This window comes from Solanum pennellii, chromosome 7 (assembly GCF_001406875.1).
Source record: "Solanum pennellii chromosome 7, SPENNV200".
NCBI classification, from domain to species: Eukaryota; Viridiplantae; Streptophyta; class Magnoliopsida; order Solanales; family Solanaceae; genus Solanum; species Solanum pennellii.
The window spans coordinates 73,315,671-73,337,865 of record NC_028643.1 but is presented as its reverse complement, the minus strand read 5'-3'; the positions used below and the strand labels follow the sequence as shown (position 1 = coordinate 73,337,865).

The following is a 22,195-nucleotide window of genomic DNA, read 5'->3' as shown; positions in this document are numbered from 1 at the left end:
AATAGATATTTTATGCTTATAGTAACAATGAAAATCTGGATCAAGATAATCATTTTGATTTTTCATTTGAGTGAAGTAACGATTCTACTAGTGTAATGGGAAGTTGTAATGGAATTTTGTGCCTTGAGACGCCACCGATATGTTGAATTACTTGAACCAATTCTATTTTTGAAATCCATCTATTAGAAAGTTTGTGAAATTTTTTTAGATCCAATTTATACATATGAAAAAATGTCATACCTGTGCTTATATACGTTGGAGCTCACTGTTATGTGTGAAAAATGGAGAGAAAGAAGTTGTGCTTGAAAATCTCTAGGTCTCAATTTGCGTTAGAGAAAGCAATGGAGGGGTGAAATATTAAGGACCAAAAGAAAGATATTTATAGTTGGCATGGAATGTTCTTACAAAATAATGTTTGAAATTTTATAAATAACATTCCATATGTAAATATTTACATTAGATTTGGTCAAAAGTCAAAAGTAGATCAAATTTATCAATCTTTAAGAACGTACCAAAAAAATAATAATATTCTTAGCAAGTAAATCAACATCTTAAAATATGAATTATATAGTAGGGTTTACGAGAGATGAATCACTTCCCAATATGAATCAACTTAAAATATGAATTATATAGTAGGGTTTATGAGAGATGAATCACTTCCAAATAAGAATCGATATAGGTAGGTGGTTAATATTTACGCAGACCATGAACCATGACAGATTTTTGTAAAAGAGGTGTTTGACAACACAGATAGACTTATGAAAAATAAGTGAAAAGTTTGAAGTACAACTATAACAAAAGTGATAACAAGAATGCTAATAACGAGTGACTAATGACAGAATATTTGGATGCAAAAGAAATTAAGAACAAGGGTCATGTAATATGTAAGAAGAAGAGGAAATCCATGAGAATATGAATGACGTTGAGGAACTTATTTGTTTTATCTTTGCAATTAGAAGACGGCATTATTGTAGACGAAGACGATGTTGGAGATGAAGTTTTTGCTATCATGGACAAAGAAGACATTGGTGACCCTAATGTTAATGTTGAAAACATAGATTTACCAATTAGAATACTCTCAATTTTTCTTACGTTTTGTTGTAATATAATATATGTCGTACCTTTATTTTCTTTTTGTTTTGTCTATGCAATCAAGTATATACAAAAAATTTTGACTGATTTTTGTCATCGTAACGTCTAATAAATCAAATCCTACTTTCTTAAACTGTTGATGAAAAATAAAAATATATAAAATACAATGGCCAGTCTGAATGAAAGTTTAGCTTCATTGGGACTTGTAACCGATCATGTTTTATTATAATAAACTTGTTGATTAACAAGAAATTAGTGTTACCATATAGCTCAATTTATCTTAGAAAATCAATGAATAGCAAAGAGTGAGAAAGTACCAATTCTACTTTATTGATCGTGAAAGATTTTTAAACGCGCTAACAGCTACACACATTACTTCATAACGCCAAAAAAAAAAAAAAAATTCGAAATGTAAAAGAGTTACGCGAACTATGGGGAAGTATGTGATCCGTGGAAGCCATAAGGAAAGGGAAAAGAGGTGTTTGACAATAAAGGTAGACTTATATGTGAAAGTTTGAAGTATACCTGCGATAACAAGAATACTAACGGCGAGTGGCTAATCACGGAATACTATTTGTATGATGGTTATTTGCATACTAGAGAAATTAGGAACAAGGGTTATGAATTTGTAAGATAAAAGACAAGAAAATCAAACGATGATAACAAAAATGGTGTTAGCAATGAGAATATGAAAGACGTTGAAGAACTTATTGATTCATTTTGCAATTAGAAGACGACATCAATGTAGAGGAAGACAATGTTGGCGATGAAGTTCTTGCTATTTTATACAAGAAAGACGTTGGTGATATTAATGTAGAATGCTTAGAAGGACATGATAATATTGATCTAGAAAATAAACATTCTAATATAGATTTAATCCATTAATATATCCTTAAATTTTCTTTTACCAATGCTCCAGGGGATTGTTTCAAGCCATAAATTTCCTTATATGAGTTATAAGTGTGATAGTCATTGCAAGTTATTGTAGTGACTTTGAATTTTTCCTTTCCGATTGTTCTCATGCAATATACTTCATTTCCAAGTTGATTATTCAATCTACATCAGCTAATAGCTAATTTTGTACAATTATCAAAACAAATTAGATTTTCACATGAATATCAGATCAATTAATAGTAAGACAGACATATATATATATATATTAATATTGATCACGTATACAATAAAAATCATTAGGATTAAAAATGTAGTACTAATTGTTTTGTTGAATAATTATAAATAAAAAAAATGCTTCTAAAAATTTCCAGAACACTAGATGGCAATTTGTTTAACAAATAACTCCAAACAACTAATTCAAAGAAGCAGAAAAAACAAAAGTTAACAAAATGGACATTTCCCAAAAAAAAGTTTGATTTAGGACATCAGTTTTCGAATTAATTATTTTTTATATTAATTAACTAATTCATCTTCAATTACAAAGTAATTATTAAGGCAACAAATTTTTGAAAACGGTTACACACGTTACTTCATACGCCCCAAAAGAAATAAAATTCACAATGGAAAAGAGTTGCGCAAATTGCGGGGAATGGTACGTGGAAGCCAAAAAGAAAGGGAAAAGAGGTGTTTGATGACAAAGGTAGACTTATGCCTGAGTACGCGAAAAGTTTGAAGTACACCTACGGCAGAAGTGATAACAAGAATGCTAATGGCGAGGGGCTCATGACGGAATACTCTTTGTATAATAGTTATTTGGAGTACACCTACGGCAAAAGTGATAACAAGAATACTAATAACGAGTGAGTAATGACAGAATACTCTTCTTTGTAAGAGGATTATTTGGATGAAATTAAGAACAAGGGTTATGTAATATGCAAGATAAAAGAAGAAGAGAAAATCTATTAGCGATGAGAATATGATGATGACATTATTGTATATTTCATAAAATATAAATAGACATATATAAATTATTATACATTATCTAACGCTACAAATATTTAAATAAGGTCTTTTGGATTATAGTTTAAAACTTTTTTCCAGTTGATCTAATTATTACATAAACTTATTAAAAATATTCTAGAAGTATTTAAAAATAAAATTTAACATTTCACCTAAGTATACCAAATAGAATATCATTTTCTAGTTGTATTATATTTCATACTATATTTAATTATAATATAGGTCTAAATCATCGTGAATTGCAGTTGCCTTCATGAAAATGATTAGTTTTTGTTCTTTCGTTTTGTGAAAATAATATTCGAAAAATTGCAGTGTATTGTGTTTTGTCAAAATGTATGGCACTGTGAATTCAATTTTGGAACAGATTGGACTTTATGTGCGATGCATAACAACCTTTGTGCAAATGATATTAAATTGAAATAATGATAATGCCTGACTATCATAGTAAATTTGATTAGGAAAATATATATTTTATTGTTTAAAATCTGGTTATTTGGGAGATGAGATTAGTCAAGTGGTGTTTTCTTTCTTTTTTGATTGTCACGTTATACTTTTTTATAATCAATTTTTAAGGTTAAATTAACTTATATTATTTCAACATTTTTAAATAAAAATTTAAATATTAAAAAATTATACGAAAAATAATATAAATTAATTTCTTTTATACTTAACATTTTTTGTTCTTTAGGCATCTTATTAGCTCTATGAATCTAACACGTTGATATAGTTGTTTTTTTCATTTGAAATTCAGAGCTTATATAATACTATAAGACGAAAGAAGTGGTAACACGGTGTATAGAATCTAGCACATGCTCGATACTAAAGATTGAAAGAAGAAGTGTTATAAACTTTGAATGGGAGATTCGATAAACGATGACAATAACTAACATTCATGTCTAGGACCTATTAAAGCGCTCATTGATATCGAAACAACGCCAAAAAAGGAATAAATTGGTGGTTTAGTAAAATTCAAAATTTTAATTTCTCGAATCAAATGTAAAATTCAAAATTTTTGTTGCTATCTCATAATTTGGATAATGTCATGAACACCTTTACTACTCTAGTTTGCTAATTACTCTGAATTACCTCTTAATTTGCATTTTTCTGATTGGCACATTTGACATTGATTTGGAATTTTAATTAGTGTATAGAACATGGGAGTCATTGTTGGAAAAAAAAACTACAATATTCATATCGAAAAAAAAATCAAAATATAATTTAACACATTTTTCATAGGTGATACGCTTAACAAATAAAATTATCAGCTCTAAATACCAACAAAAATCAAAACTAATCAAATAACATAGCTTAATAAGACAATAACACAGTGAAAAATTACCTTGTGAGAGCCAACTTTAACTACAGAGAGAGTCAGTAAGCATACAAGTCATCATTGATACCTAGACTCAAATTTATAATTTTATATTGAGAATCTTTTTTATAATTATTATTAAAATGAAAAAATTGTACGCCATGACATTAGGTATTTCTTTGTGATTGAGTCTTGATGTAATCTTAGTTCAGTAAATTAAAAGCTGAATTAAGAGTATTATCTTCAATTTGGGATAACTAGAAGATTTGGGAACATTTACCTTGAAAAGTCTGCGTTGAAGTTTAGGGATTAGATCCTAGTTTCTAGGATTATAAAAGTTGTAATCTAAATTTGTAACTTGAAGTTAAGGTATTAGAGTTAGTTCTTTAGGTTACAGAGTTTTGAAATCTTAAAAGTTAAAATGTTAAGGCGCATTGATTCAGTGAACTTGGAGTTAAAACTTATAAATCTACAAGTCGTGATTTTTTTTACATTTTTTGAGCTGGATGTTTCTCACGTAAAAAATTGTGTACTTTTACTTACTGTTGTTACTATTTTATTTGAACACGTTAGACAATATGTTCACACTTAAATAAAAAGTTAAGTTAGTAAATTACCAGGTCGTGCCGCTTAAAAGCTTGACTACACCTCTTTCTAATAAGTAGTCAACTTTTAATCAATATAATAAAATTAAACCGGTAAAAAAAAAGAAGAAGAAATAATAGTATTTTTATAAAAAAAGAAATTAGAAATTTTTTTAATATTTCAATCAATTTCTTTATAGTCGTGAGTTGATTTAGTGAAAATGGGTAAAAATATATATTTCTAATAGCGATTAAAAGTAAAGAAATAACAAAAGTTGGGTATATTATAAAATCATTAGGATTGAGAATATAGTATATTATAAAATCGTTAGGATTGAGAATATAGTAATTGTTTTGTGTTGGTATATATGGATTTTGTTATTCCTTTATTATTAAAATAAAATACATTTTGTTGAATAATTAACATCAACAAACTATCTCGACTAAGGAATAAAAAAGAAGCTTCCAAAACTTTCCAAAGATATAAATATATATATTATATTTGAAGGTGATATAATTAGAAGTGATAATTTATTTAATTAGGATTAACATAAAAAATTATTTCTATCAGGAGAAAAGAAACTTAATTTGATGCCACGTGGCAATTTTTCTTTTATCTAAAGGTCAATATTCATTAAACTAAAATAACTCTTAAACCATATATAGTTGAAATTAATTGGTTTCCAATTTTATCCTTTTTCCTCATTAGCATCATATTTCCTTAATTCTGTAGGATCAGTTCTCTCTTTTTCTATAAATATATATAATAATCAAATCACATTCCCCTTATTCTCTATCAGTTCTCTCTTTTTCTATAAATAATTATCATATCATATTCCCCTTAATCTCTATCAGTTCCCTCTTTTTGTTTAAACAATTACTATACTAGGAGTGAATATATTACTGTTTCTTCAATTCATCAATCACTAAAATAATGGCTCGAAGTAAGGGAAGTCGGTTGGGATATATTTTTTCACCTAAGAATATAGAAGTCATGAAGTATTTAGTAGGGTTTACGAGAGATGAGCCATTACCTAACCAAAATCAATATATGGAGGTTACTAATCTTTACGCGGACAACGAACCGTGGCAAATTTTTGAAGGGGCTAACAGCTACACACGTTACTTCATAACGCCCCAAAAGAAACAAAATTCACAAAGAGTTTCGCGTACTGTGGGTAAAGGTACGTGGAAACCACAAGGAAAGGGAAAAGAGGTTTTCGACAATAAAGGTAGACTCATGGGGTACGTGAAAAGTTTGAAGGCAAAAGTGATAACAAGAATGCTAATGGCGAGTGGCTGATGACGGAATACTATTTGAATGATGGTTATTTGGATGCTAGAGAAATTAAGAACAAGGGTTATGTAATTTGTAAGATAAAGAAGAAGAGAAACCCCAATGATAACGAAAATGGAGTTACCGATGAGAATATGAACGACGTTGAAGAGCTTATTGATTCATCTTTGCAATTAGAAGACGACATTAATGTAGAGGAAGACGATGTTGGGGATGAAGAACTTGCTATTTTGGACAAGGAAGATGATGGAGATCCTAATGTAGAATGCTTAGAAGAACATCCATAAGCTAATATTAATCTAGAAAATACAGACATTGTAATATAAAATTTATCAATCAATATACTCTCAATTTTTCTTACCTTGTAATATAATATATATCGTACGCAATCAACTTCATACATCTATTAAATCAAATTTTACTTTCTTCAACCGTTGACTAAAAAGTAAAATATTAAGTGTATGTAGTTTTATATTACACAACTAAGTTCATCACTAAATACTCGTGAAAGTGTAGCTTCTTCATGATTAACAAGAAGTTAGTGTTTACCATAAAGCTCAACTTATCTGAAGAAACATCAATGAACACAAAGGCAAACCGTCAATAACAAATAAAGAGAGAGAGGCACACAAGTCAGAAGTAAGCAAATGGTAACACTAACTTGCAATCTAGCATTACCAAGTTCAAAAACAAAGGAGCAGCTCATTATAACCATCTTTACTTAGCGCGCCAGTGCGAGAAAGTACATTATTGCTCCAGCTCTCCAAAAATCATCACACGTCTTCATTTTGGGCTGATCGAATAAAGATTAAAATCGTAAGCACCAATTCTACCAGGTGTGTCTAGAAAGACATCCTGAAACTACTTCAGTGACCAAACAAAGAGAACATGATTCTGATTGTCCATATTATTAAATTCAATGACAACTTTTGCAAGAGACGTACATGAAAATGCGCCAGAGATGCACAAAAAATATGAAATAAACATCTCATTGCAAGATTCATCAGCAAAATCTACAGATATTCTGTCATTATACACCCCTAACAACCATCATACATTATTTCTGATCCAGCAAAAGCAGTCAACAAAAATTTTATGCAAGTAACAATTTCTAAATTGAAAGCTTCCAAACATAAATGAATCCAATTCAGTCCTCTAAGCTTCTCCTTCTTCATCTAGTCTTGTCAACGCCTACAACAGGAAGAATGAAGCATCCAAAACTTAATCAAAGTGACAAGGAACCGGAAAGTACGTGATGGGCAACACTAAAAATGAAGAGAATGCAAGAGACTATTGACAATTACTCTGCCTTTGACATAACTAAACTACGGAAAAAAAATGTTTCAGAGATATTTCAAAGGAGGCTCCATATGTCATGCTCAGTAGCAAAATATTTATTCAAACTATAAATAGAAGGTCCATGTTAAACTTCGGAAATGTCCAAGACACACTAAAGAGAAATACTTGATTGACTTACCAAAGTTGTAAATGAGGGAAGGACATCAAATGAGGGTCCTATAGGTCTTGCTAGATACCTATATCAAAAACGAAAACTCGTCGGTCAGAGAAATATAAAAGATGGATACAGAGACACCACAAAACTCTTGCCAAATGGTTACGGTTTATAGGAAAAGAAGGAAAAGGGAGCTAGACATCAAGAGGAGAAAGTATATGCAATGATGTATTACGCGATAGGTCACTCAACTTATATTGGCTTATTCATTCAGGTGGAACAAAATGATGTCAAGTCTAGTTGAAATCGAATCATCCGCAATATTGAAGGTTGTCAGCAGAGGTGCTAGTCACCTAGTTAATAGTTTCAAGCACCTTGAAATCATGGAAAATTCAGCCAGTACAGGACGTTTCAATGAAGAAGAGAGCTATAACTCCTCCTGGACTAAAAACAGTTATATGAACATCTTCAGCTAATTACTAGATTGATACTCACAGGCGAGTTACAGCTTATATATTCTAATAGTCCTGCTTTTACTCCCCCAGCAATGACAAAATTAAAAGAGCAAATACAGAGAGCTAAAGATAAAAAGCGTGAAACCCAAAAGTACAGCTAAATTTGATCCTTTCAGAACCACTTGTCGTAAAAATTGATCACATGCAATCACAGCAAAGCTGACAACTACAACTTTGTTCCCCGTGAGAGAGGAAAAGATGTCATTTGAATTTCCACATACATTTTATATCCTTAGTGACTCTTGATATATAAGTCTCGCAAAGCATGGCAGATCTAAACCCAAATAAAAAAGAACTGTGGTAAGACAACTAACATAATAATAGTTGGTCTCCAGGGCTTTGGTCTTTAAGTAAAAGACACAGGAACGCACACATCAATTCCAAAGAAAAAGGATGGTTTTCAAGTGAAAATTACAGGAGCAGGGGCCATTACCCATAGTGTTTCGACCATGTCCTCAGAAATTTCTCGATTATCAAAGAAAAATAACAGTCTGACTACAATTTATCACTGAATATTGATTCTACAAATCGAACAGAATAAAACAAAAGATTCATAAAAATGATTTTGGAATTAAAGCATAGTTAATACTTAATTGATTGAGTACTCCAGTCTGGATCAGTTGATAACTAATTTTGCACAATTCTCAAACATTTGCATGAACTACTAATGAGGCAGAATACATTCTATAGCTGATTCGCTTAGCAATAAAATTATCAGTTCTAATTAATTAACTAAATACCAAGAGAAATCAAACTAATCAATGACATAGCTCAATAAGAGAATAACAGAGTGAAAAATCACCTTCTGAGAGCCAACTGTAACTACGGAGAGAGTCAGTAAGCATAGAAGTCATCAAAGCCGAAGCAGTGACGGTGTGGTATGGTTGCAGTGACTCCAAACAAGCGCTCATCTCAGAAGGACACCTTTTTGAATTGCATAAATTGTTTAGTCACATATTATGAAACTGAATATTCTAGAAATTACTAGTAAAAAAGAATACCTGAAGATGCGATGAGAAAGAGGACTTTTAGAAGGCGTGCGCAAGGGAGATCGAGCGGCTTTAGCCTCCGATGCGATCCTTGATGCGGCATTAAGCAGGGACGGTGACCGGAAAATGGATCTAGCGGCGGCGATGGCCATGGGAAAGGAGAAGCGTTCAGGATGTATGCTAATGGAGAAAAGATTTACTGTTGAAATGAAATTAGAGGGTTTTGGGCTAAACCCTAGCGGAATGCTTGGCTTGGCTGCCCCTTCGAGTCGGCTTACTTTGGAGGAGTGCAAAAATAGCCACATTGAAGGATCCTATTTAAGGTATAGCCAAATAGGATTTTCAAATTACTCATAAAAGAGTAAAAAAATAATCTCAATTTACTAGCCAACTTTAAATATAATTTTAAAATTTCATAATAAAACATAATTAAACGCGCACTTCTTTAACCGTGTTATCGATTTAGACTCACGAGTTTGAAGTTCTTAAAAATTTTGGCATGTCTAATGAAATAAGTTCACTAAATTCCCCGATTCTAACAATTTGCAAGTAAGCAAATTTTAGGTATTTTTGTTTAGCTTGACCATCTCAAATTTTAATATTTGTATATCTAAAGTTTGAACTATCAAATCTAACTTAGAGCTTATCGTCCAAGTATATGATTTACAAACCATAGAAACTAATTGCCTTCAACACTTTTCAGATGGTGCTAAAATGAACAAAATTATCAGATCAAACGTTCCAAAAGAAAATACTCACAATTTAGCTCATCCATCTAGTAGGCAAATGCATTCATGTAAAGCTTAACCATAGTCTTTAAACATGTTTTCCTTCATAAGATAAAATCCAAAAAAAAATAAAATTGATCACTATTTGAAAGGAGTAAGCAGCAACATAATTTTAACAAATGAATATGTTAAAATGTATACCGTGCCCCTTCATATGCTATGCAAATGCAACTTCATGATTTAAAAATTCATACCAGACGTAATTACTTCTAAGAGAAACCACACGGAAAATCTATGCAGTTAACCCGTAAGATGATGACAGAAAAAGAGTAGGCAGCAACATAATTTTAACACAAGTAACCACCACTATATCTCGAAAACGACATGAAATGATGAAGCTTCCAATTCTTCCCTCTGATTTCAAAAAAAGTATACTATCTTATAGGCCTGCTAACAACTGCAAGAATAGGTAATAATTTTCTAAGCAGATCAAACTGGCACGGTTACATCAGCAGCAGATCAAGACAGCCACACTTTTCATTCGACTTCTCGGACAATTCTTTTTGTTCGCAGTTGCTTATTCTTAATGCTTCCAGGAGCACTGTGAGCTTTCCTCCTCTCCTCTTTCCGCCTCGCAGATTCTGTCATCTCACGTATTTGTCTACTTGCCTTGTAGATTGGTTTTGGCAAGTGTCTATGTCTGTAAAATCACAATAAAGGAGAGTTGAAGATTAATCTCCTTTGGGAATCTTTTGAGATATTCAACAGGAATGCAAAGTAACAAATATATGCACACAGAATTGACAATGGTAAAGGTTCAGTGTAACAAGCTTTTTGCTATGGATGGACATGGCATGATCTTACAGGCCAGTTAACAAGATGACCAATTACGATTTGGTACCAATGGCCTAAGGCCCTAAGACAAGAATCTTAGACATAGATGTAATGTTACCTGTCAATGCGCCTGACTTCTTTAAGATGCTTGTAACGATTCTTGACAGCCTCCATATATTCATGTCTTTTCCGCTCTCTTGGCAAAACCTGCAAGAACATAATTTTCAGATTTAATATTCAGATGGATGTGAAGGAAAACAGACACAGAATTACAGAACAATCAAGGAAGCCAACATGAAATAGCTTTCTTTCCCATTTTCTTCCCAAACAACAGTACAACATTCGCCCTCCGGAAAAAGTTAGGAACGGATTATTTTGTTCATTATTGAAGGCAATAGTATTGTGATGCACATAAAGAAGCTTCAAAGTTAAGAAGGTGGAGACAATTGTTAGTTGTTCTAAATATCGTCGCAAGCCAAACTTTCAAGAAATTTTTTGGGATGACCAGAAAAAAATACCTAAAGAACTCAATATAACGGCAACACAAATATCAAAGTCATTATTGCAAGAAAAGTTCTAAGAAAATCATACTATTTTTTTCCTTTGCACAACAGTTCCTGCACAATCAAATGTTAATCATTCCATATGTTATATCTTTCTCCCCGTTCCTTTCCAAACATTTTGTTTATCTGACAGGGGTTTACCTCTCTCTCTCTGTCACTTCTTTTCCTTTTTAATACTCATCACACTCTTTAACTTGTGTAACAAATTTAATGAAAAACGAGAAAGTTTTTTCATGTTTGGAATCTCGTGTCCAAGAGTTCTACTGAAGAAATGTAAATCTTTCCTTTATTTCCAGTACTAAAACCAGAAATCTCACCATGCTAAGCATCCCAAGAAACTAAAATGGATGGGGTATAAAAAACTTGCAACCTCTTGACTGTCATCTTTTTATAATCTTAACGACGTGTTGAAACCAAATCCACAATTAAAGAGGAACAAGGGATCGATACATTAAGAAAAAATCAGAAAGATTCAAACCCATAATGCATCTAAAAACAGAAAGGGAACATGTATACAAGTTCCCACTAAATAGATATAAACCAAAAGAATCAAGTAGTGTAGGTACATACAACTCCCATTTGCTCAGATGCTTTTGCTTTCCATAGACGTAGGTTGGTATCATCACTTCCTGAGATAATATAACTTGCATCGCAACTGAACTTGACACAGAATACCCTGAGTTGATGACAGATGTCAGGAAAACACATTCACTTGATAGTGCAAGTACTATAAGCAGTCAAGACGGTAAATTATTGTTGGGGATAACTAAAATAAACAGAAAAGATGCTTCTTCATCAAGATATGGAGTGAAACCTCTGCATCCTCTTAGTGTGATAAATTTCCCTGCTGTGACCACCATTATATTTGAATATTCTCACCTACAAAGGATGGTAATTCAGTCAAAGTGCTGAGACACTAGGTGAACAAATAAACATGACAGGAACTTACAGATCTATCATAAGATCCAGTAACGAATTCTCGACCGGTTGGTGAATAATCTATATCCATCCTGCAAATAAACCCCTAATATTAGCAACAAACTCTGCTTGTCGAATACAACACATGAACTGCAGTAAATGAAAGAGTTGATGCCTTACACTGAAGAGGTATGATCTATATGCACACATTTGGCTTCATTTAACTTTCTAACATCATAACTGTAGCATCTGCCATCATCATTAGCCTATACCAACGAGACATGTGAGTAATAGCAAAGAAAGCACCTAACATATAAATTCATGCTGGAAAGTGAAAACAACCATTAACAATTAAAAATCAACACCATGTGACACTCTAGCATAGCAACATTTTACACTGAGGACAGAGAGTCCATGATAGAGCTACACTACTCTACTTGAGCTTCACAAGCTTCTAGCAACAATGTTAGGGTGGTGTTAGAAGCATAACTAGGCAACTCTCACTAAGAAAGGACCTTCCAAGGAACCAGTCACCTTTTGGTCCTATCCAAGTTTGCAAGTTTCCATCCATATTTAAGATGATTAAATTCTACATTCAAATTATTACAATCAAAAGGCTACTATCATCCACCTTACTCCATGTTAAAATTAAAACCATCATCAAAATTTGGATATATACATTTCAATTTAAGATTTATGCTTCAAGTTCTCACCGAATTCACTAGAGAAGTAGAAGGACTCTCTAATTTCTTTTAGTTACCTTAACCAAAATTTCTGAATATTATAAAGGTATAGGTTGTATTTTGGACAAAGAAAAATCAGGACTAAATTTTTCACAAAAGGAACCTAATCCCCCCACCCACCCATGAATCAGATCTCATAGTACCTTAACCAAAAACAGATAAAAAAATCAAAATCACATTTAAGTGGATGTGACCTGCCACCTATAATCTACATTGAAGTTACAGGTAACAACATAATATCATAACAAAACCATTTCTTGGTAGCAGGAGTTAGGAAGGGTGATAAAGGAACTGAAAACAAAAATATCATGACTACAATTATGAGAGAACAACACAAGATACAGGAAAGGAGAACAAAGTAATCATGTTGCACTCACGGCAGTAAAATTCATTGGCTCCATCGGATTCCATGCTATAGAATTAGTTTTTGTCTGCAAAAAGAGATATTAACTCAGAAATGACTTTTTTGAAAGAATACAAAGCAGCTAAATATCAAAAGTTGTTATCAAAGATACTAAGGCTTCCCTCTTCCCATCCCTAATATAGGAGATTTTTCATCTTTTCTCTATAAAAGATGTTGTCAGTACAACTGTCCTAAAATGAGAAAAACAAGAAAAATAGCAAGGTCACCAGCACTTGCAGTGATAAGGGACGAGGCAAGTGCAAACTTGTTAGTTTGCTTATTGTTTTGTAACATGGGCTTATTTGTAACATCAGCTGAATTACTCAAGAGAGGACCCAGCGGTTCTTTTAACATGACCACTGAACCTAAGAACAAGTCAATCCCTCAAAAGATGTTCAAAGCCTAAAAGAAATGGAAGGCCACAAAACTCATACATTATAAAAATATGTAGCTTATGGGGCAGCATTTAACCAAAACAAGACCATGCAACCATTAGCAGTAATTTTCAGAGACAATCATGCCGCTTACCGACATAATAACCTTTCTAGCTGGTGTAGAAAGCCGTAAATCATAGATGCTTATGCTTCGATCACTGCAAGAAAGATCAAATACCACATATCAGTAGCTGCAGGGGAAAACCGGATTACACTTTGAAATTTGCAAGCATCAATTCTAATGTAGTAACTGAGCCGCTACCGAATTACAATAACATGCATGGCATCTGCTATTCTAAAAGACCATTCACGAGTACTATCAAAAGAGCAAAAGGGACGAACTAATCAAGTGTTTGAAGCAAAACCATCTAACACAAAATTATTATTGAAAACAACTTTACAGGTGCAATATTTTATTGATTTTTCCATAAAAATTGGGAAAATTTCGTGAATTTTTACTAATTATTATTTTTAAGTTTGATTTGACACTAAAAGAAGCCGCAACTGCTGCGTAAATGTTTGTCCAAGACATTAGCAACCCAGATGCACATAATAGTGATTTTTCAAAAGGCTAAGAGATATTTAATTTGACCAAGGTTATATACAAATGAGGGTATATTTGAATATGTATACTACATGATTGGAAAATGCAGATACCCACGCAAGTATCGGAAGAAGAAAAAAGGATCACAGAAACCAGCTAAGCTTTAATCTTCTTAAAGAAAAGGAGCATCACATATGAAAACATGAACTAGGATTAATTTTTTTGATAAGGAACAACAATGAATTGATTACCCAGAATAAAAAGTAATTTTAACTAACTTAAAACAAAAGAGTCAGTTATGCATCTGGACAGGAAACTTATAAGAAGGCCTCAAACCCTTCTCCAAAAAAAAAAAAAAAAAGAAGGCTCTAGAGTCTTAAGGAATGAAAACCTTGCTGATGTAGCCAAAAGATTAGGTTCCCCTGGATTAAACCGAACAGATGTAACTGTGTCTTTTCCCCATTCAAAACTATTAACCGGCTGAGACCTGGTTCACAAGATGATTAAAATGTGTTAAAAACTGCACATACCTGGCAGCAAAAAAGGTACAAGAAATGGGTGACAAAACCTGTTATGGTTCCAAATGTCAACTTGAGCACCAGCTGTGGCAAAGAGATCACCATCCCATTGGTGGTCAACACCCCTGAGAAACGGACAACATCAATTGCAGTTTTAAGTTATTCTAGAGAAAAACAAATAAAGATATCATGATATCCTTAAGTTGATCATCTTGCAAGTACAATGATGCCAAATAACATACCAGAATGCATTCTTCCAAACATGAACAGCCAATGGCTGAGAATAAAAGAACTCAGTTTGTTAGACAATCTGGCACCAAGTTCATGCATGGAAAAGAACAGAAAGCTTGAAATGCATTTACCTGGGACGAGTTATCAGATCCATCATCAGACTCCATTAGAGTAGCAACAGGAACTTTCCAGAGCCTAACACTATAGCAAAGTAGCCAAAAGCACAATGGATCAGATATAGTACAGGAATGTTTTTCAATATTAATTGTGTATCCATGCATACAATAGTTCCCTTGAAGCCTTACGTGCAATCAGTTCCACATGATACAAGAATTCGGCCATCCGTGGACACTGTCAAACCACGTACTGCACCCTGGTGACCAGGAAACTGACGTACTGTCCGCCTATGGTTTTGCACAAAAAAAATGGGCCCACATTCATTATAAGGTACATGACTGAGATAAAAAATAAATAATCAAAAGAACACTCACGAGTGTTCAACAACTAATGGGAATTGAAAAAACATAGCCTTTTAAAAATGACTAACATGCTTCTATATGCTTGTTACAGATAAAAAACTGCATATAAGTTCAAGTTAAGAATTCAAATAGGCCACTTACATACCCCTCACTCCTCAGAGATAAAGAAAATGCAAACGGAGATGCTCCCCCCCCACCCCCACCCCACACACACATCAGATTGATCTAATGCCAAAAGAGAGTTTTCACATTTCAACCCCTTATACAACTAAAATGAAACATCTAAAAGAAGTCCAAAAACATGCCAAAATTGGAGATAAAGATATCACATACAGCTTGTGTCATATACAAGCAGTAACACTGAAATAAAAATCCCTAGTGCACTGTGAATTAGTAGAAGTACTCCAAAATAATTAACCTCAGGTCTCAAGATCCGAATTTCAAGTAAACCACATCCATACTTAATGGTAATGTAATAAAACATATTTTTGAGTTCCAAATGCTTTTTAACTGAAAATGATGCTGTTGATCTAAGAGATTCTTACACTAGAAAACTGCATATAAGGTTATACAAGATCACACTTATTATAATAAAATGCCAAGCCAAGTAATAACTAAAACAATTGTGTTGCATATCTACCTGGTAGCCAAATCCCATAGGCGAACATCTGCAAGAACACAAAAGATTTTCTGAAGTTCAGAGTTATTAACAAATATAATTTTAATATTGTCAGCCAGCAAAACCTCGATGCATTACTTGTCAAGGTTAAAATTTTAATTATTATTTTTTGAGACAGAGAAACTTGTAATATCTTTTATACTTTTAAAGTTTAATATTTATCAAAATGTAACAGGATTTTGAAGCTAGGTAAAAAACTTATAAACAAAATAGATTTAGAAAAAAACGTACCACCGTCCATGGAGCCAGAAAATATTCCTTTCAAGTGATTAGGATTCTTTGCCATGCAAGAGACAGCATCAATGTGCCCATCCATTGCTCCAACGAATGGTCTTGCAAATATCTTTATAAAACAAAAACAAAAAACTTAAATTTGACACACACTAAACAAAATAAAACAATATAAATTAAATAAGGAAACAGGAATAACCTTCTCCAGTTTTACTGCATTCAGAGCACGAACATATTCCACTGCCTTCTCTTGATGTCGAAGGCTGGGATCGAAGTTCCGAAAAACTCTCTAATCAAGCATAAATCATTATGCGAGTTAATATTATCAAAACAACAAGGACATGTGTGATACATAGTATGAAAGCACATTTCCCCAACACAAGTAAGAGTGGCCAAACCTGAAGGTCCTGACTGCGTTCACGAGTAAAATCATCCGTAGACCGAGATATAACTTTCAACCTCATATTGATATCTTCAACTTCAGCGTAAGCAGAATTGATTAACTAATATACCAACCATAAACACAATAATCAACCTCAATTTAAATAAAATGACATCATTACGCGCAGTTAGATTAAAATTGAATAAATTATAAAACTGAAACAGATTATTTTGATAATTCAAACGAATTTGGTAAATTCCTTGAACAAAAAAATGAAGCAACGACGCCGCAATTCTCAATAAAATGGCTAAATAAATAGCATATAGCGCCGGAGCTTACCGGTAATGACGGAGGAAGGTGTAAGAAATTATCCGGCGGGAGAGTGGTGGTTCTTCAGCAGACTTATCCGAAGAAGAACTCCGGCAAGGGAAATTTGAAGCTAGGTGTAACTTCGGCAAGCCGTTGAGGGTTTAGGGTTCAGATGTCTTTTCTATAAGTCAATTTTTTCCTTTAAATATTACTCTACATAATTAATCTAATATCGAAAAGAATTACAATTTCCTGAAATATATTATTCCTAAACTAGGTGTATTGTGACTTATTATTTGAGTTACTCTCAATTTTTTTATTTTTATCTATAATTTAAAAAGAAATTATGAAGTAGTATTCATTTGTAAAAAAATTATGTGGATCAATAATATTTCAACTTAGGAATTTGGCAAATAATTTGTCTATAACTTTTTAAAACGTTTTTTTTTCTTTTTCGATAATTTATTAATCCTAATATTCTAGCTAGCATATTTAAAACTATAAAACCAAATCATATTTTTAGCATATTCATAAATATTTAATTTAAGTTGACAAAATTCAAAAAAAAAACTTTATTTTCTTAAAATTCATGTCCAATCAAATTGGAAGGAAAGAAATACTTTTCTTTTCCAAAATTGAGATATTTGATCAAACTTTTAGAAAAAGCAAAAGTTATATCTTAGAAAATTCACCTAAAAACACTTGCTAAAAATTTGATCAAACACTAATTGTTATTCGAAGAATGCTCTTCAAAATTGATTACCCTCAATGCTTCTTATCGTTTTTTATTTTTGTTTTGAAAAAACGCTTTCAAGATTAGTTGTTCAAACGATCTAAAATGATCAAACAATTTCATACATTAAAAGGAAACATCATGCAAGATGTGATCCCGTATTAGAACTAAAATGTTTTACTAATCTCTGCTTTATAACTGTGCATTATTAATCTCTACATTATCAATTCATATATTACAATACTAGAATAACTAATCATATGCAGAAACTAATATCATGATAAAAAATATCGTCATTTTCATCTTTTACATTACTCAGTTCTCACAAAGCATAAAGCAGTATCATTAAACTATGCCTGAAATAAAACAAATCCCGTGAACGTGAACAGAAATCTGTAACAACGATTTCGGTTTCAAGTTTCAACTTCTGAAATAAATAACTATCTGGAGTTTTATACAGAGTACATCAATGGGGCAAAAGTAAACAGTGCCGGTGAAAAACAAACTTGAAAACTCAGACACTTCTAAGCGAAGATGGCCCTGATAGCATGTTAGTAAATGGATCTCATCGCATTGCAACTTCAGCAAATTAGACAGTGTTATCAATAACTCCAGCCATTCTTCCTTGAACAAATATCGTAAACCATCTAAAAAACTTCTGCCGACTCGTCCATTCATATACCTTATTGAGGTCACTATTGATCATCTCTGTAGTCAGGATTCTCCTTCAAGATGACAAAGCCTTCAAGAATGGGCGAGAGAGGAATGTACCTGAGCATCGACAACAAATGTGAGCAAGACAAGCTACACGAACGACATTGTTGAAAAAACAAAGAAAGGCAACTTCTTTTTTAAAAAATGTCTTCAGAATAAATATCAAAGCGCAAAGCATAAGTATACTTCTCAGTTGCGAGCTCAGCTCGATCGCCGGCAGCAAGTAGAACCGGGGTAGAATGGGTCTGGAAACCAGTAATGGTCTTGGGTCGACCTGCCTGACCTACAACATCAACAGCTTGGCCAACACGGACAGGAACTGACAAGGGTTTCAAATTTTCATCCACAGTAAGCAGCATTCTTGGCTGTGAAGCAAGAGAAAAAGGACATAAATTTAGGAGCTGATAGCAGGAAAGCCAGAAATGGACCCAAAAAAAAAAGGAAAAAAGAGATGCTTTGTTCAACGGACAGCAAACCTGCATAGCTAAGGTTAGGAAATAAAGAATATAGTGATATTTCCCCAAGATAATGGCCTTCATATCAAGACATGCATGCAGCAGAGTAACCAGTCCAGCCAATGCAGTCCTGAAAAGGTTCAACGGTGGTCAACTATGGAACTCTGTATAGGATCAAAGAGAGCTACTATCTCATTAAGCTCTGAATAGCAGTATTTTATATTATAGTTAATCAGACTCTAAAGAATAAATCTACTGCACAGACTGCAACAGAATTGGGATATAACAAACTAGAGTAACAGTTCAAAGTTTAATGCACCGATGTTCACTGTTACACATCAAGAAGAGAACTTGTCTCCATTGAACTATATGCAAGTTGTAGAAGAGAGGGCTTACGGAGATAACAGAAAGTGTTCAGAATGATATGGTGAGAGAGTTAACAATCCCTTTCCCAAGTGAACAAGACCCTGGGCGATCCGCACCTGCAGAAGCGATCCTACGATTAGATCGACCGTGAACTTAATATTACAGAGTTCCCATAAGGGAACTAGGAAAATTAGTTCTTACACAGAACAGAAGGTTGGCTTCTTTGTAGTAGTAACTGGACAGATTACGCAGCATGCCAGCTATTCTGGCATTGTTTGTCCCTGCACCTATCAATCCCAAAGAAATGATAGCAGCCTACATAAGCCATTTAGATAAGCAGTTCAGATTTGAGAATTCTTTTTAATAGTGTAACACAAACATCTACTTTCTCCCGTTCTTCAAACATACCATAGCTACTTCGGAGTCTGAATCATGACTGAGCCTGCTCAGAGTGTCCATCACATTGACCTGTACGAACCACCAAGGAGCAAAAGTTATGCTTGCACATGACCCCCCAAAAAAAAGAGAAAAAAGCCTGGGCATCTACTGCTTATGAGTGGAAGACTTAACAAGAATACTTTTAAGTAACTCAACTCTAAAGAAGCAACAGAAAAAGGACAAATGTAGGAGAGGTCAATGGTAAAAGTTATTTTTCACTATACTTTTGGGTTTGAAATGCAGAGAAGGGCAAGAGCCAAAGGAACTGCTCTTCTGATATTTTGCTCTCCATACTGCAAAAGATGTTCTAGTGAACGTATTGCCATTTCGAGTCCAAGTTCTTCAGCCATTGCCACCATCGCAATACCCAGGACGGCCGGTCCCTGGAAGGTTTCACCCTTCTCAAAATGTTGGGCACATTGACCAAGAAAATGTTGGACCTGAGACATTGAAACTTTCAGTTATTGTGTTACCCTCATGAAACCACATAAAAGCACAAGTCTTTTACTACCTTGAGCACATTGCCTGTTCCAGCATAGGCACAAGAAAGCAGGGTCATATCGCAATGCTTTCTAATCTTTTCATTGAAGGTCTTCGAGACCTCGGCTGTAGCCTCAACACTTTCCTGTAGAAAATAGAAGATGTATCCAAAATCATTATGGCAAGAAAAGAGATCCGCAAAATCTCAACATTGATCCGCAGGCTATTGGGATTCTAAGAACTGGAAATTAATCATATTTATCCTCCCAAAGTTAATGACGACAGCACACAAAAATTTGGTTTACCTGTTTTCCAAGATACAGGAGACCAAGACCAAGAGGCAACAGACGGGCAAAGGGCTCTCCCAATTCTGACTCACTTCGTTCCATCAATGCAAATATGATTGCCTGAGCAATCTCTTCGTTGCATGAACCCACATATACCAATCCCAATGATATAGCAGTAAAGGCAAGCACATCAAGGGACGCCTTGCTATCTCCAAGTATTGGTGTCAATTTACTACGGATCTGAAAATCAGTGAAGTCAATTAAATAGTTGTAAATCTCAAGAACCTTCTGTTGCAACGAAAATAAAGTTTTCACATGGTAAACCTATTGCTAACTAAAAAGAGATTAGTAAGTTTCATCTCCACACAAACTAAAAGACAACTAGGAACTCTACCTGCTCATTCTGAGAACCAGCATAAGCAAGACCAAGGCCCATTATAGCACCGATTCTAATTGAAGGGTCCTCTTTGTCTATATATTCAGCTAGAAGTGCCAATGCCTGCTCAAAATATTTATATTAAGATCCAGGGCTATCAAGTTTTGCAGAAGAAATAGAGTAGAACACAACATCAAGAAACTCACAGGGTCACATTCGTTCTTGATACCACAGTTCACAATCCCAACTCCCAATAGTGCACCAGCAATGACGTGGGTATCAGTACTATGAAAATACTTGTCAATTTGTGCAAGACCAGAATCAACATCCCAAAGCAGGATCATACCCTAAATGTTTAGGCAGGAACAATTGTTAACCTCATGATAGCTAATGAAAAACGAATAGTGACACCCGGCTAAAAACAACGCACCAGACTAGCTGCAGCGCTAGCTTTTCCATGTTCTTTATTTTTGAAAAGCCAGCTTGTTGAGGCACCACCACTTGACGCCTCTGACGGTACTGTCATCAACTTATCCTAGAGCCGAAATATAAAGTGAATAAAAATATTCAGACCTATATATATACATATATATATGTAGGTATATATATATGTATGTATATATATGTATATATATATATGTATGTATATATATGTATATATATGTATGTATATATGTGTGTGTGTATATATATATATATATATATATGTATGTATATATATGTATATATGTATATATATGTGTATATCTATGTGTGTGTATATATATATATATATATATATAGAGAGAGAGAGAGAGTAACCTAAACAAACAGAACGCATTATATACCTGACCAAAGCCAGCATTGACAAAGGCATTTACAAATGTAGAGGCCAAATTTTGTCTTGCAGAATCTACACTTGCCCCTGCACTAGCCCGGCCATCAAGCAAATGTGGCTGATAAATTAAACCAAAGGGAATTAGCACAATTTTTGGTTACTTCTGTTTGAACATAGTTATGATATGTAATAAACATAATTTGCCAAACAAGCTCTTCTTCACCAAGGATATGAAGAAATAAAACAAGATACTATTCTTTAGATGAAGAAAATAAAACAAGATAGAGTATTTTATTTAGCTCATCATTATTATTCTTTTCGTTCTTCTTGTAGCAACTCACGGAGAAAAAGGAGTATTGAGGAGGGGGGGGGGGGGG

General features: G+C 33.4%; 3 protein-coding genes and 1 pseudogene across 4 annotated transcripts in view; 1 reads left to right on the top strand and 3 right to left on the bottom strand.

Moving 5' to 3' along the window:
* The first annotated feature begins 5,836 nt into the window (after positions 1–5,836).
* LOC107025260 lies at positions 5,837–6,503 on the top strand (annotated as a pseudogene).
* Positions 6,504–7,088: 585 nt separating this feature from the next.
* LOC107024235 (protein NUCLEAR FUSION DEFECTIVE 6, chloroplastic/mitochondrial-like) lies at positions 7,089–9,470 on the bottom strand. Its single transcript, XM_015225176.2, has 3 exons — positions 9,169–9,470; positions 8,970–9,091; positions 7,089–7,390 (listed from the first exon to the last, which is right to left on the bottom strand). The coding sequence occupies exons 1-3, from the start codon at positions 9,459–9,461 to the stop codon at positions 7,371–7,373; spliced, it is 435 nt and encodes a 144-aa protein (XP_015080662.2). The 5' UTR covers positions 9,462–9,470; the 3' UTR covers positions 7,089–7,370.
* A 653-nt stretch (positions 9,471–10,123) lies between these two features.
* On the bottom strand, positions 10,124–17,352 carry LOC107024119 (DDB1- and CUL4-associated factor 13). Of its 2 annotated transcripts, none has more exons than XM_015225019.2 (18): positions 17,183–17,352; positions 16,860–16,939; positions 16,661–16,750; positions 16,462–16,573; positions 16,192–16,219; positions 15,378–15,476; positions 15,204–15,273; positions 15,084–15,118; positions 14,892–14,966; positions 14,715–14,810; positions 13,874–13,937; positions 13,320–13,373; positions 12,380–12,465; positions 12,231–12,291; positions 12,096–12,160; positions 11,852–11,957; positions 10,837–10,925; positions 10,124–10,584 (listed from the first exon to the last, which is right to left on the bottom strand). In XM_015225019.2, exons 2-18 carry the CDS (start codon positions 16,923–16,925, stop codon positions 10,422–10,424), a joined length of 1,359 nt encoding a protein of 452 aa, XP_015080505.1. In that variant the 5' UTR covers positions 16,926–16,939; positions 17,183–17,352; the 3' UTR covers positions 10,124–10,421. The 2 variants fall into 2 exon arrangements, with proteins under 2 accessions (XP_015080505.1, XP_015080504.1); XM_015225018.2 differs by having other exon boundaries at positions 16,860–16,964; positions 17,183–17,351.
* A 794-nt stretch (positions 17,353–18,146) lies between these two features.
* The window catches only part of LOC107025887 (26S proteasome non-ATPase regulatory subunit 2 homolog A), a 12,306-nt gene continuing 8,257 nt past the window's right edge, over positions 18,147–22,195 (bottom strand). The window contains exons 14-26 of the mRNA XM_015226661.2: positions 21,829–21,936; positions 21,432–21,536; positions 21,208–21,348; positions 21,020–21,124; positions 20,644–20,865; positions 20,370–20,483; positions 20,083–20,298; positions 19,829–19,888; positions 19,622–19,735; positions 19,451–19,536; positions 19,076–19,184; positions 18,786–18,964; positions 18,147–18,656 (exon numbers count right to left, since the gene is read on the bottom strand). Coding sequence (XP_015082147.1) covers positions 18,581–18,656; positions 18,786–18,964; positions 19,076–19,184; positions 19,451–19,536; positions 19,622–19,735; positions 19,829–19,888; positions 20,083–20,298; positions 20,370–20,483; positions 20,644–20,865; positions 21,020–21,124; positions 21,208–21,348; positions 21,432–21,536; positions 21,829–21,936 — 1,635 coding nt within the window. The 3' untranslated portion in view covers positions 18,147–18,580. The remainder of the gene's footprint in view (positions 18,657–18,785; positions 18,965–19,075; positions 19,185–19,450; positions 19,537–19,621; positions 19,736–19,828; positions 19,889–20,082; positions 20,299–20,369; positions 20,484–20,643; positions 20,866–21,019; positions 21,125–21,207; positions 21,349–21,431; positions 21,537–21,828; positions 21,937–22,195) is intronic.

Bases quoted from the DNA above. Each gene is read 5' to 3' on its own strand.
- LOC107024235 (XM_015225176.2), bottom strand. From the start codon at position 9,461: ATGTGGCTATTTTTGCACTCCTCCAAAGTAAGCCGACTCGAAGGGGCA. The intron at 9,092-9,168 runs GTATTCTTTTTT...CAATTCAAAAAG, and splicing joins CTTTCTCATCGCATCTTCAG to GTGTCCTTCTGAGATGAGCG. The intron at 7,391-8,969 runs GTGATTTTTCAC...TTCCTGTTGTAG, and splicing joins TTACAGTTGGCTCTCAGAAG to GCGTTGACAAGACTAGATGA.
- LOC107024119 (XM_015225019.2), bottom strand. From the start codon at position 16,925: ATGAGGTTGAAAGTTATATCTCGGTCTACGGATGATTTTACTCGTGAA. The intron at 16,751-16,859 runs GTTTGGCCACTC...ATGCTTGATTAG, and splicing joins AACGCAGTCAGGACCTTCAG to AGAGTTTTTCGGAACTTCGA. The intron at 12,466-13,319 runs GTGAGTGCAACA...TCGTTGGTATAG, and splicing joins AGCCAATGAATTTTACTGCC to GCTAATGATGATGGCAGATG.